The 14,045-nt window shown below is 35.2% G+C and overlaps 1 protein-coding gene across 5 annotated transcripts in view; it reads left to right on the forward strand.

Annotated features, from left to right (window-relative positions):
• Positions 1 to 14,045, forward strand: part of HEATR5A (HEAT repeat containing 5A) — a 64,051-nt gene that overhangs the window by 5,823 nt on the left and 44,183 nt on the right. For 4 of the 5 annotated variants that reach the window (XM_064715936.1, XM_064715935.1, XM_064715939.1 and 1 more), the window contains exons 2-8: positions 3,188 to 3,270; positions 4,219 to 4,466; positions 5,502 to 5,713; positions 8,511 to 8,619; positions 9,138 to 9,287; positions 9,543 to 9,714; positions 11,707 to 11,867. In XM_064715936.1, the coding sequence (XP_064572006.1) occupies positions 4,341 to 4,466; positions 5,502 to 5,713; positions 8,511 to 8,619; positions 9,138 to 9,287; positions 9,543 to 9,714; positions 11,707 to 11,867 (930 nt within the window). In that variant the 5' untranslated portion in view covers positions 3,188 to 3,270; positions 4,219 to 4,340. Of the gene's footprint in view, positions 1 to 3,187; positions 3,271 to 4,218; positions 4,467 to 5,501; positions 5,714 to 8,510; positions 8,620 to 9,137; positions 9,288 to 9,542; positions 9,715 to 11,706; positions 11,868 to 14,045 lie in introns of those variants that run through there. The other variant, XM_064715940.1, reaches the window with a different exon arrangement.

The raw sequence follows: 14,045 nt of genomic DNA on the forward strand, positions 1-14,045 counted from the left end.
TATATCAGATTTAGTGCAGAATTATGTTAATACTTTTGAAATTAGAAAGATATAAATAACTGTTACTAAGGTAAGTGGCACTTTATTTTCTTCACTGCAACGTAGGTATAAATGACTTAGACCCTCATCTAGATTGTGCATTAGATCCTCACCTGAGGCTCATGCTCAGAGAACTGAGGTTGATCAGATTTCTGTTTGAGCAGCACTTGTTCCTATCAAAGAGAGACAAACTGGTGGATCAGCAATTAAATGTAAAAAATTCTAAAAGAAAAGAAACTTGTAAGCACAAACTTGGTCTGTGGAATAGTTTCCATTACTTGTGTCACTCTTCATTGAAATAATGAGTCATAATTTAAAGGCTGATTTTAGTGAGAGATCAGTTAGGAGTTTGCTTTATTGCAGATTACTTGTTTTTGGTACTTCTTATTTTTTTGTGCATAAGCAAAATAGGCCAAGAGTTGGAAGAAAGAGGAAGAGTGAAATTCATTAAGTTTCCATTATTGCTCGTAGCTTTTTCATTGCTAATGTTACAGTTTTTGATTTAGACTTCCATGTGAAAGATACACAGCCAACTACGGTCTGCTTCCCTCATCTTTTAAAGCCTGAGGAGATTACCTAGCTTGGAATGAGCTTGATCCACATAGTGGATCTCTTTAGGTTTTGTACTCTGTTATAACTTTATCATGGGTTGTCCATGGGTTCTCATATTTGAAAGACAATAGCTAAAGGCAGCTACTCATATCAGTCTTACCCTGGATGAGTCACCTCTTATTTAAAAACTACAGGTCCCTTTTTTCTCTTTGTGGTTGGTCAGAAATTTCTGCAATACTGTTGCTGTTGCCTTTTAATGCTTGATGCACCCTGTATTCCTTTCAGTTTACAGGGTGGCATTCCAGCTAGTGTTTGCTCCAAGAGCTTTTCTGAGCTCTTTTCTGACCCATCTTGAACAATCCTGCTTGTCAAGTTGGCAGTTGATAAATGAAAAAAAATTTTTAGTAGTAAGTAGGAACATTATTCTGCCTTGGCCAATAAATCTTTGTGCCACTTTTGTAGCATAGTCTAAATGTTAAATAAACTTAGCTCACAGGAGAAAAAAAGGAGTTTTTGATTGATCTGTTCTTGTAGTACTGATGGGAAGGTAGTTCTTGTAATTACTTCAGTTACCTAAAGACAAAATTAAAAGGATAGTGCATCATGTTGGTTGGCAAATGAAGATTTCATCAGGCATATGTGCCTTTTTAGTTTGGTTGATGGCATAGCATACATCTCATTTAATTATATTTCACATTTTTTTTCCCCAGATTTCTTTTTCATATTGAGAAGCATCAAAATTATATCACTGGGGGGAAAGCACTATCAAATAATTTGGCATTTCTAAACACGGGTTCCTTGTAAATAGAGGCACATCTTTATATGCTTTGGTTGTGCTTGCATTGATTTCCTGGGGCTGGGGATGGCCAAGCAGCTCCAGTTGCTGACAGAACATTCAGTCTTTCCTGGTGCTTGCCCAGCCCAGAGCTTGGCTGTGCCACGCCTCCAATTAGAGCAGAGTCCCACCCGTGTCTGGACACTGTGGCTTTGGGTTTGATGTTTTCTTGTTGGAAATTGCCTGGAAACATCTTGTATACATAACAAGGACATAGTTATTATGAATCCAATGCAGCTCATTCCCAAGTTCTGTGCTTATGTTCAGCTTTGCACTGTGAGCACTGTGCCTTGTGCTCTGTTCTCTGCAAAACTGTGTGCTGCAGGAGAACTTAATGCCCTACATTCCTGCCCTGCTTCTCCCGAGTTTGTATGCATGTGCCCTTCTTTTATCATCACTTTTGAAACTTCTTGAGTGTCCCTGGTGTGCAGGCTTACAGCTTATTGAAGGGAATAAGTGTTTGAAATAAGTTTTTTGCATAGAGTAGGGAGCACGCTGCTTTCTATACAGGTTTGTGGAATTGAGGTTTGCTTGTTGATCAGCAGTGGAAAGATCAGGTCTGGGATTTTTAATTTTTTTTTTTCCCTGCATGGACAGTTCTGATTCTACAAAACTAATCCTTGCACAGTAAGCAGACAGCCTTTTGATTCAGTCCTAATAGTCTTTTTTTTGAGAAACAGTAGTGTTTCTGGTCATGTTAGCATGTGTTCATTATAAAGATCAGCAACTACACCAGAACATTTTTTTCTTTTATAGAAAAAATATTTAGGCTATAAATAAATAAATTTATATTGGTTTTATAAATGTGTGCTTAAACAATTGGAGTGTTTCATTTAGAAACAAGTTACAATAATAACTTGAGATGGTGTTGCTTAGGGCTTTGTCCAGTCAAGTGTTAGAAGCCCCTGAGGTTTCTGCAGTGTCTCAACACCGGTCCCCATGGCCGATAATCCTTACAGTGAAAATCTTTTTTTCTGTCAAGAGGATTGTATTAATTCCTTGTATTAATTATGAAGTAGAGAATCTGTCTTCATCCACTTGGTCCCCTACCCTTTTGAGGGCTGTGAGGTCATCTTGAACCTTTTGTTCGGCAGACTGAACACTGGTTCACCAGGCAAAAAGAAGTTTGGATTACTCTGATATCTACATACGCTTTTTGTTTGTTTTCAGCATTAGTCTTTTGAAGAGTGATTGAAAAGTGTATGCTTTTAAAATAACATGCAGCTTGTATTTTATGTCCTACCAGAATAAGTTCAAGTTGAATGAGTTTTGAAAGGATATGTTTTTGCCTGTGAATTCTAGTATTAAAATTATATCCGGAGGCCAGGAAAATGGGTTGATAATCCTCATGTCATGTATAGATAGTATTGTACATGAAATTTTCAGAACAGTTGAATCACCTTTGCCAGTTCTGCTGGTTGTTGGATAATCTTTCTAGAAAATTATTATGGTTATAATGCTGTTTGAACTAACTTTTTACTGGTTTAGAGTTAAACTGAATTAACAAAACAGAAATGAGAAAGGTGGTTTCAGTAGTTAAATTACCCCAGTTGTATGGTGTATATGGTGGGACTGTTGAATTTAAATGTAGTATATAAAGAGCTAATAATATTCATGGAGGTCTAGTCTTTTTTGGTGCGCTATTACTTAATAAACATCGCTGGTGTTGCAAGACTTTGAAATTCTTGTTTCCTGTAGAAACATTTGTATCTTATGTGCTTTCATTCCTAACATTGATCTTTATATTAATTATTTTCCTAGAAAACTGGGTTCTTAACATCCATGATACAAAAGCCTGGAGCAGCAGAGAGACAGATTTACAATGAGGAGATATTATCTGCTAGGTGAGTTAAATGCCAATGTCTGACAACAGACTCTGATCTTTTCAGTTAGGGAAAACAACTGTGAGTTGTAATCCTGAGATGGGCATGTAAATTGGGTAATTTGCTGTGGTTGTAGGTGGTTTTGAAATGGTAGATATTTGAACAGGCCTCGGGTGAGGAGAAAAAGGGACCATTTGTGACTTATGCATGTCATTTTCATGCTAATCAGTGATGAAACTCTACACTTAATCCTACTTTTTTTTGATATGTTTAAAAAATGTGAGGATAGAGCTAAATTCTGTGAGTGATGCAGGAGTGAGATGACCAATAAATTGTGAACTTCTATGTACCTAGGCAGAAAAAATATGTACAGGTATAATGTGCTATGTATACTTAGATCTACTTGCCATTTTATCGTGTGATGCCTTGTCAAGCTGCTTGGTATTTCAGGTAGATTTGAAATGACAGTTCATGATGATAAATTAAATGTGAATAATTTTTTTTGTGAGTAAATTTTGTATTAAAATATGCAGCAAGTGGTAAAGGTAACCTTCTGCTCTGTTTGATGACAGCCTGAGTACTAAATTATTCACCAATGCTTTGTATTGCCCATCTACTACTTGAGGGATCACTTTACACTATAGTATTGTTACTGCATAGGAAAAACTGTGTTCAGCAGTCTTAGTGACCTCTGAAAAGGATAATTTGCTTGGGAGTTTAAAAGATGGTTGACATTTTACCAGAATCTCCCTGACTGTTTTTATATGTGAAGCCTACAGAATATTCTGTTTTATATTTTGAGGCTATATGGCATTTAGATATTGTGGGGGGAGATATCATTAGAAGTATTTTCCATATATATAATTTTCTTTATATGTTAGGCTTTCCTTTGAAATTTTAATTTTAGTAAGTCAAACATTAATATTATATATGATGTGATTTTTATTAACTTTTTTTTTTCCTGTTTAGGTGTTCAAACTTCTGATTTGCCAGATATTAATGAGGAAGAAAACTGATTGATGCAGTTTTGATAGTTCATTGGATTTTTTTTCATTCTGCTCTGTTGGGAGATTTGAGGAAAATTTCAAGGAATGGAGTTAGCTCACAGTTTACTACTTAATGAAGAAGCATATAACCAGCTTGGTGAATTTCAAAAAGCAGAGTTCATTTTTGAATGGTTACAGTTTTTGGAAAAACTTTTACCAGTGACTAGCAGAGTAAGTGCGATAAGACTTGAGAAGAAAAGCCCACGTTTTTATTATTTTGTTTTAAATCAAAGAGCAGCCTGCAATGTTATTTGCCTCATGCCTTGTATGTACAAGGAGTAAAAGTATATTCTGTGTTAGGATTAGCTTTCTAAATGTTATAAGTTCTTGCTCACAGCCTTTCTAACAACAGAGCCACTTGTCCAATGAAAGGAATTTCAATTCTTTTTATTTAATTATTTTTAACTCCTATTACTGCTGCAAGATTTTGCAGACCCAATATGAAGAATGTCAGTAATGCTTCCGCCTAGTGTTGCACAATTATTTGATGTTTCTCTACCAAGCAGGAATGTAACATCTTTCTCTTTGTTGTTTTTTTTGAGTTTTTTTCAATTTTCCTAGTTAAATGATAAAAGATGAATTTCCAGCTAACTCTCCAATTGTTTGATTCACTGTTTGGTATATATTGAGTAGGTTATGTAGACATGTAAGAATAAACTAACTAACATAATGCTATTTAAGGGTTGTTATTTGTGATGGAAATACATAAATGAAAGACAGTGCCAGGTTCTATTTTTTTTAAAGAGTATTAAAAAATGTATATAAAACTGGATAATTGTTTAAGGGAAGTTCTTTCTTTTCTAATGCTCAAGTTCTTGAAACTCAGCTTCTTTAAAGTTCTTTGCTGCTAAACTTACTATTATCTATGAATTCTTTTATTTTAAAGCAGGCATTAAAAAAAGAAAGAAAAGGCAGCTTTGTTGGTGAAAGATTTAAGCATTGACATGCCACAGGGAAAATACACTTGAAACACTACTAGCAATAATTATGCTCTGAAAAAAGTGTTGGGTTTTTAAGAAGAATAAAATATTTACATACTTGAAATGTCTTTTTTTAAGTATAAAAATGCAATAAAATGTTCATTTGTAGTTCAGAATGTCATTATCAGAATGGTAGTAATGAAAAGTAAAGATAATTTGAATTAATCATCTGTAACTAACTTTTAAATTTAACTGAACTGTAACTGGTTACTGATTTTATTTCCAGGCTGACATAAGGGAAAACCAGAAGAAACTGGTTGAACAATTGACTTCTTTATTAAACAATTCACCAGGACCTCCTACCAGACGGCTTCTTGCCAAGAATTTGGCTGTACTTTATAGCACTGGAGACACTTTTTCTGTTTACCAAACGATTGACAAATGCAATGAACTAATTCGGAGTAAAGATGACTCTCCAAGTTACCTGCCTACAAAACTGTAAGTGTGTTTGTACCCTCAAGCTTCAGATCCAGTGGTAATGAGACAGGTTTAAGGGGTGAGATGCATCTGTGTTCACTGCCACAAAATATGTAATAAAACAAAGATTGTGCTGGTAGTCCATGTTGTATGTGAGCATCAGGAACCAAAAGGCTAGAAAATACCTGGTGGTCTTCAGCCAGACAAATGAAAATCAGGCCAGGGAGAATACCCACAATGGATAAGAGAGTTATGAGATGACAGGTGCTTCAAAAATAAGGAAAAGGTAATAGTGCTGAGAAGAGCAGTAAAACAGACAAGCACAACTGCAGGTATAAAAGACAGGTGCTGAGTACATTTCTTTATTCGGGTGGGAAACTGGATATAGTTAAAAACATCTGAGATGTTCGTAACTAAATACTGAAAGCCCAACCAACAGAGCAGAGAAACATGAACAGCTACTTCTGAATGTGAAGCCAAATCTTTATGTGCAGAAATGTTATGAATAACCTTCATTCCCAAAATTATGCACATCTTTCACTATACTGAGGCAAATTAAAGATGAAGGTAATAAATATGAGATAGAAGGTGGTAAAGGTAGATAAATATTCTTTTGCATTAATGATATGGTATTGAAAGCAGAGCAGGATCTCTCTTCCTCCTTTACTTTGGATGCTAAACTTGTTTCTGACAACACAAGTAAAGATTCCTGAAAATAGATTTTGCAAGGAGTAGGTTGTATTTTCTTATACCTTTTTTTTTTGTTTCGTTCTTGTTCCAGTTGATCTCTTGTACAGTCGTCTGAGTTAGGAATAAGTTTGCTGTAAAGGATCTTAGTCTTGCAGGGTAAATTACTGCTATACTACATTCTTAATGATGTGCATTAACATTAGGGTTGAATTGTAGTGTTGGAGAGAGCTCTGCAGGTCTTCCCACTTCAGCTGTGATGTGCCACTGGATGAAGTGGGTGATGTCAGTACAGCAAGGAGGGATGGGGGAGGCTGTTGGCAGTAAAGCAGAAATGGGAGATGATCAAAGCCAGAATGCTGAGTAGTAGCTGGGGGAGAGGGAGAGAGGTGGCAGTGTACACCACCTGTTCCTGGGTATGTAAGCAGTGGTAAGAAGAGGAAGAAAGAGGTGGAGAAAAAGGTAATTGTAAAATATTATTTTCTTCAATAAAGTTTTGGTAAAGGGATTTCTGGTAGAACTGACACAGGGACAACAGGCTACAGAAAATAATTGGAACTACAGAACTGTGTGTTGAGTAAAATCTTTGATCCTAGGGTGCAAATATGCTAAATACTTGGTGTTCAGTGTAGAAAAACTGCTTTTTTTGTTTTGTTTTGACCTTGACTAAAGTGTTGTCTTTGCCATCTGTCCACATTTAGCATGCATGCCCATGTTGTCTCGTAGCAACACTTCACCGTCAGTGTTCACAATATGTTCATACACCTGGGAACTCCTTTAAATACACATTCCAGTGAATTGGTCTTTTATCTCATAGATTATCACTTTTCTTCTTTCCTATGTGTGGAAGATGAAAATGTTTTAGGCAAGCATTTTAAAAAAAGCCTTAGTTAGGTGCGCATCTGCTACTAAAACTCAGCATGATGTGAATGCTCTACCAAATCAGATAAACAGGTCATGCAGCATGAATGCAGCTTATTACTTTATTAAGGAGAGTACCTGTGACCATCAGATGCTCAATTTAGAAGGGAAATTGGAAAACTGTGAGTTCATTCCCAGGCACACCATGAACAAAATTTAAATCCAAATTGTTGGTGTGTACTGAGTTGGATAAAACCAATAAGAAAACCAGGTTTTTAATGAAAGTAATATTGTAGTATAATAAGAGATAAAGGATACTAGGTTTGTTTTTCTTCCTGTGCATTTAGAGAATTACTGTAAATATTAAATATGTTTTTTAAATTAAGAATGTATTTAGTATGAGAATTTAAAATTATATTTGTGGAACTTGAATTCAGTTGCAGAATAAGCAAAATGTTTGTTGAAGGTAATGCTCTGCAATGTCTACATATTTAAGTAGATCTGGAAAAGAACTGAAAGCTGATTAAGCATATAATTCTTTTTCTCTTTGTATTCAAGAAATTAATTGGTTTATAGATCTGTTATAGATCTGTCAATACAAAACCAAAGCATTTTCATTAACTAATTATTCAAGGGATTACGCACCTCTTTTTTTTTTTTTTTTTTTCCTCAATATTAGCATTTTTCGCCTTTGCTAAAGGAAAGGCCAGTGAGCACCAGAATCTGTTTGTCAGGTATTTTTCCTGAATGTTAAATTCAGATTCTGTCTGCAATGAAAGGGATGTGGGTTTATAGTTTTATTTCCTTCAAGGTATTTCCTTATTAGGTACTGTGATACATAAATGACAGAATTGTAATTACTAGACCATTTCAGTCTGGTGTCAACCATCAAGTTGTAAATAAACCTGTCCCTGACTACTTCTGGCAGCATCTGCTGCAGCATGACACAGAGCATGCTTAGTAAGAAATTAATGTTAAGGTTTAAAGGTGGATGTGAGAACTATTCCTCTTGCAAAATGTACTGGAAAGTTGTATTACCTGAATTCTTGTATTATCCCAGTTACTTTAGCAACCCTTGTATCTGCATTTCTTCTAGAGAGTATGTGCCACATACAGACCATTTTTTTCCCTTTTGATGATCCACTTACATTTTTGGGACATCCTGTTTAGTTATTTTGCTGTTTGCACATTGATTACTTCAGTCGTCTTAATCCCTTTCATCTCTTAGTGCATCCATTTTCACGCGTCTTTGGATTTGCTTTTGTTTTAGTGCTGCGGTGGTATGCTTGGGCTATTTATACAAAAAATTGGGAAGAATTTTGGGAAACAGTTTTACTGACACCGTTGGGAATGTGCTTAAAGCAATGAAGAATGCAGAGGTATTGGAACAGCATGTTTAAAAAATGAATGGAAAAATAAAAGGATTTTTAGTGCTGGTAGCTGGACCAATGAATAAGAGAAAATGCATGATATCAAAATACAAAAAAAAAAAATTGTGAAAAGTCAGATAAATATCAGTGTCTAAATTCTAAAGAAGTACTAGAGTTAATGGATTATGACTATAAAAGGATGGATCACAACTTTTCTTTATCTGATTTCATGAAATTACTTCATAAATTAGAAAATTTAATTGCATTATTAATGAGAACATTTTTTCTATAGCTTGTACTTTTTGTTTTGGGCTTTATACTTGTAATTATTGCTTTTCAATAGAACATAGAATTACTGTTTTCATTTGCTCATAGAATTTTGGGGTGAGTTATCTGCTTTAAGTTATTTCAGAATGAATAGATCTCTGAAAGACAGCCATTTCTTACCTATTTCAGTAGTTGGTGTTTTGAATTTCCAAGGAACTTAGGGTTACAAAACTTTAACATTCCTCTTTTTCATTTTTCAGTCTCAAGGTCGTTATGAAATCATGCTTAGTTTGCAAAATATATTAAATGGTTTAGGAGCTGCTGCTATCCCCTGTCACAGAGATATTTACAAAGCTGCCCGATCATGTCTGACAGATCGATCCATGGCTGTCCGCTGTGCTGCTGCTAAGGTAAACTGTTCCAATAGCTGTTGAAGTAGCTCCCTAAAACATAAAATTCTGTTTTAATGATCGATGAACACAGAGGTAAAAAGATTCTTTGCTTATGTGTGTTCCTTTGATATTAACTCGGCAGAAAAAATGAAAGTAATTTTACTTTGAAGCAAGTATTTTGTTAGGGAGAACTCAGTGTATTATGCAGCAAACTAAAATTTCTACTGAGTGCTTTTCCATGTCAAAACACTTTGTTTCCCTTTCTTTGTCTAGTGTCTTCTTGAACTTCAAAATGAAGCAATATTTATGTGGAGTACGGACCTGGATAGCGTTGTTACCTTATGTTTTAAATCCTTTGAAGGTTCCAATTATGATGTACGATTAGCGGTTTCAAAACTTTTAGGGACAATATTGGCTAGAGCTCTAACATCCAAGCAGATAACAGGTAAAACATGTGCTTTCTTTGCTCATTCCTCATCTGTAAAAGTTTGTCAGATTATAAGAAGCTCTCAAGTTCTGTTGAAGCCTGAAGTAAAATCACATTTTAAGCTTCTTTTGACTGTTCATATCTCTAATTTGGTCTTTTTTCTAACTTTTTTCGTGTGAAGTGCTGGTTTTTGATTGTGTCTATCTATCTATATCTATCTATCTATCTATCTATCTATCTATAATAATGAACAATGGAAAGTAGTTAGTAAAACTTGTTCTCCACTATGAAATTGCTGTTGTATGGAGAAAAATTAGTAACTTCAGGAATTGAAAAGCAAGATTAATTTAAGCAGTTTAGAAGTAATTAAGATTTGAGGCAGTCTCTCTGTCAGACTAAAAAGTTAAGGATACTTTCAAGCTGTTTTCCTGCAGTAGTCGATACAACATCTGGATTGTCAATGAATAGCAGTATAAATATGATCAGAAGCAGAAATTAGCAGGCAGTTTTGTTCACACAACAGCTATGTAACAGTACTTGAGTTGACTGAAGCATCCTGGCACAAAGTTACCATCTCCAATACTTTGTGTGACTCAGACTGAGTGGTTTTAGTCTTAGAAGCCCCAAGGTAAATGTCTAACTGTAATCTAAGCAATATATAACAGGATGCAGAATAAGTGTGATTGAGACTGATTGTTCTGCTTTTAATGACAGCAGAGAAGGTCTTCAGTGCAACAACCAGCAAATGACAACATGATATGCCTTTCAGCCTTTCAGCCCAGCTCACTGTCTTTCAAAATCCTTGAAGCTGTGTACTTGCATTGTAGACTCTGAAGTCTTGGTTTGCAAAGTATTTCCCCCAGAAATTTTTGGAGAGAATTACTGTGTTACAGAAAAAAAATCGTTACTTTTCTCAATAAAAGAAAAAAATATTCTGACCTCTTTATAGACTCATTAGTTTCCTTTAATCTATGTAAGCAACGTACTTGTTATTTCTAAGGCTCTAAGATAAGGTTATGTAAGAAGCTTATAAATTATTTGCTTGGCTATTTCAAGGAGTTTTGCCCTTATTTTAGTTATTTTTAGTTAAAAAGGAGTTAGAGCTAAGTGGGGCAGAAGCTAGATGGGGACTAGAGGGGGCTGGGGGAGAGGTGGAGGGAGCAGTACAGGAGGAAATTTGTACTCCTGAAATTTGTGCATTGCATCTCATAACCTGCTGATATTGAGGGGGGTTCTGTTAAATTTTTTTTTCTGGACATATTCATCTCCAATCCTCTCATTCCTTTTCTCATTTGAAGCCTTGAAAGAGAATGAAAAATGCAGTGAAAATCTTAGGTTTGCACAGTGTGCTGTCGTTGAGCTAAGTTTACATGAACATGTCCCAGCATGGATTTTAAATGAGCTTTCTATTAAGAAATAAAGCCCTGGAATAGGAATTTGGGATGGGTAATTTTCCTAAACACTTGAAAGCATATTTTATTTTTCTCACTCTTTTAGAGGACTATCTTAATGCTAAGGTGACTTGATATTTTTTCTAAGAGGACCTGTAGCTGTGTCTTTACCTGGCTAAGTGTAGTAGAAGGGGATCTGCGCTGTCTGAGGTTTGGAATAGAGGTTGTGTTTGCTGGAAAGCTGTAATATGTAAGAACCAGGACTTCCATGAAGCTGTGGGTGGTGGGAGTAGACCTTACAGACCTTTTTTGCAGAGGGAGCATAGATGGTAAATACTGAGGATGGGTAAATGTAAATATGCACATTAAGTAATGGCTTCAACTACTTAAAGGTAGTTAAGGCAGACAAACTTGAGAAATATTTTGTTTTGCTGGAGCACTGAGAGCTAAAATGTCCGTTTCTGTTGTGAAGTTATGCTCAAACAGTATTTGGATTTGATTGTGCTACTGAGTTTGTGCAAATTATTTTTACTAAAATTAAGAGAGTTGAAACTCTACTTGTGAAATATAGCAAGATTTTTGAACTATTCCTCTAAAGATGTACATCTGTTTTTATTAGCCTCCACCAAGCACAACTTCCGCAGAGTCTCTTTGGAGGATGTGATGGAGCTGTTGGGAACTGGATTTCTGCGTGGAAGTTGTGGATTTCTGCGAGCCAGTGGTGATATGTTGAAAGGGACCAGTTCAGTCAGCAGAGATGTTAGAGTTGGAGTCACCCAGGTTTGGATTACGTCAGTTATGATTTTCTGAGATTGCCAAACATTTGTATAATTGCTTTGCTCTGTCTATATCTCTTCTTTCGTCCTTTTTTTGTGTTTGTAAGGAAATGCATACATTTCAAAATAAGAATTTACATCCTGAGTCATGCTAGAAAGAAAAGAGACTTCTGATGTTGCATATTGTTTACCCAAGAGTTTGACATTTTAAAAATTAAATATGTACTACTTGTGAAAGCTTCACATGATATGAATTTCAAATGAGTGATCTAAATACATTTTTTAAATTTAAAACTTATTTCCTTACATTTGAAAATGAAAGGGAGAAGTTACAAGAAATGTTTGAACTTGAAATAGTTTCCTGCTGTATAGGGAATTCCAAGTCTAGTTCTGAAAGGTTGTTTAAGTGCATGAAAAGTAAGGAAAATTATTTAGTGAAAAAAAACCAGCATCTGTTTTGCTGTGTTCCAGGATGCTCAAAGCATAGAATCTTGTAAAGTGAACAGGACTGAAGCCAGGCCATGTAGTGCCTGCTGTTAAAAACAGTACAAATTTTTCAGATAATATCAGGTTGGCTTCATTCTGTAAATATCATCTTAGATGTAAACATGCTGAATTGTAGATATTCAAATGTGAAACTTGTGACTCAAGACTAAAGGTCATGATGAACATTTATGCAGGAGTAGCTGTGATTATTTTAGTATGTTACAGTCCCACAGCTGTATGAAAACCACCTTTGCCAGTAAGGCAGTTTTGCCAGTACATTTCAACTTCTGTGCAAAAGATCTTTAAATTAGCTTGCATTACTGATACAAGCTGCCAGATTTTGCAGTGAAACAGCTAGAAGGTGCTACAAATTGTCTTCTGTGCTCAGGTCGTGCTGAGTGGAAGCATTAAATTTTGGCAGAGAGAACAGAAAAGCTAGGGAACAATAATACCTTGACAGCTATTTGCCTAGAAAATGCATGCCAGAGATTTCAAGGGTGTTCTACATACATGGTAGTTTTATTAGTTTTCCAGGTATATATCAGATATCTCAGTTGAATGTTTTGACTACTTGTACTGGTTTTTGGAAGTTGTCTCCTTTTTCATATGTATCTATGTTAACGCAGTAGTGCCTGTGCTAGATGGTACACTCAAACTGGACCAGAACAGTTTAAATAGTGCAATGTTTCTACAAAAAAATGTTGAAAAATTGTGAATTATTCAGTGCTTGTGAATAGAAAACACGTGCAGTTAAAAAATGTATTAATTAGTGAGTTGCAGCTTATTATGAATTTAAAAATAAGAACGGCTCTGAAGATAACTTCTTACATATAGAGGATTTTAGATTTTTTCAAGACAAGTTCAAGACAGAGTTTAACATGTGGCCACTCTTCACAAGTCTTTATCCTGTTAAATTCCTCAGGTTTCAAATCTGTAAAACCAGGGTAATGTACTGATGCATTATGAAGCCTAAGTAGTATTTGTCAAGAACAATAATCTGCTAACAGGATCTAATAGTATAATTATTTTGTCTACAATATTTCCCTTTCTTTTAAATGAGTAATTTTGTTGTGAATGTTAGACAGAAGACAAAGTATGTATGAGGTAAATACAGAAATTGATTGATACAAGCAGTAGTTGAAAGTAGATTGATATAAGCTGTAGCAGAAAGTTCCTTTCTTAGGAGGAATTTTGTGTGCTCATTTGCATATTCTCATTTTTTGTATTCTGTTTTTTTGATCTATTCATTAAAAGCATCCAACATATGCACATAGAAGGCAATTGTAGGGTAGCTTATTATGTGGTGAAATAAATGGTCTTGTGGTGATTAGGTTTGTAAAGTGATTCTGCATTCTTTCTCTTTGTGGTGACAGTCTTTTTATGGTACCTCCATTGCAAGGCAAACTATTAAAATTCATTGGGTTGAAGAACAGTGCTTGGGGGCTGCAAATATTCCCTGATTCAGACCCTTTAATAACCAAATTTTCTCTGGGTTATGGGTTATAGTTTTGTAACATAGTAGTTCTCAAAATGCATTCATACATTAAATTTGGGGTTCATGTGCAGAATGTTAAATAGCTGGAAGCTGTTGTTCAGTGGGAACAAATACAATGTTTTACATAACAAGTGCCTGTGCAGGGTAAACTGCCATTTCTCACACTCTGGAATGAGATGACATGGGCAAGCAGCTTGAAAT

The sequence above is a fragment of the Zonotrichia leucophrys genome, chromosome 5 (assembly GCF_028769735.1).
Source record: "Zonotrichia leucophrys gambelii isolate GWCS_2022_RI chromosome 5, RI_Zleu_2.0, whole genome shotgun sequence".
Lineage (NCBI taxonomy): Eukaryota > Metazoa > Chordata > Aves > Passeriformes > Passerellidae > Zonotrichia > Zonotrichia leucophrys.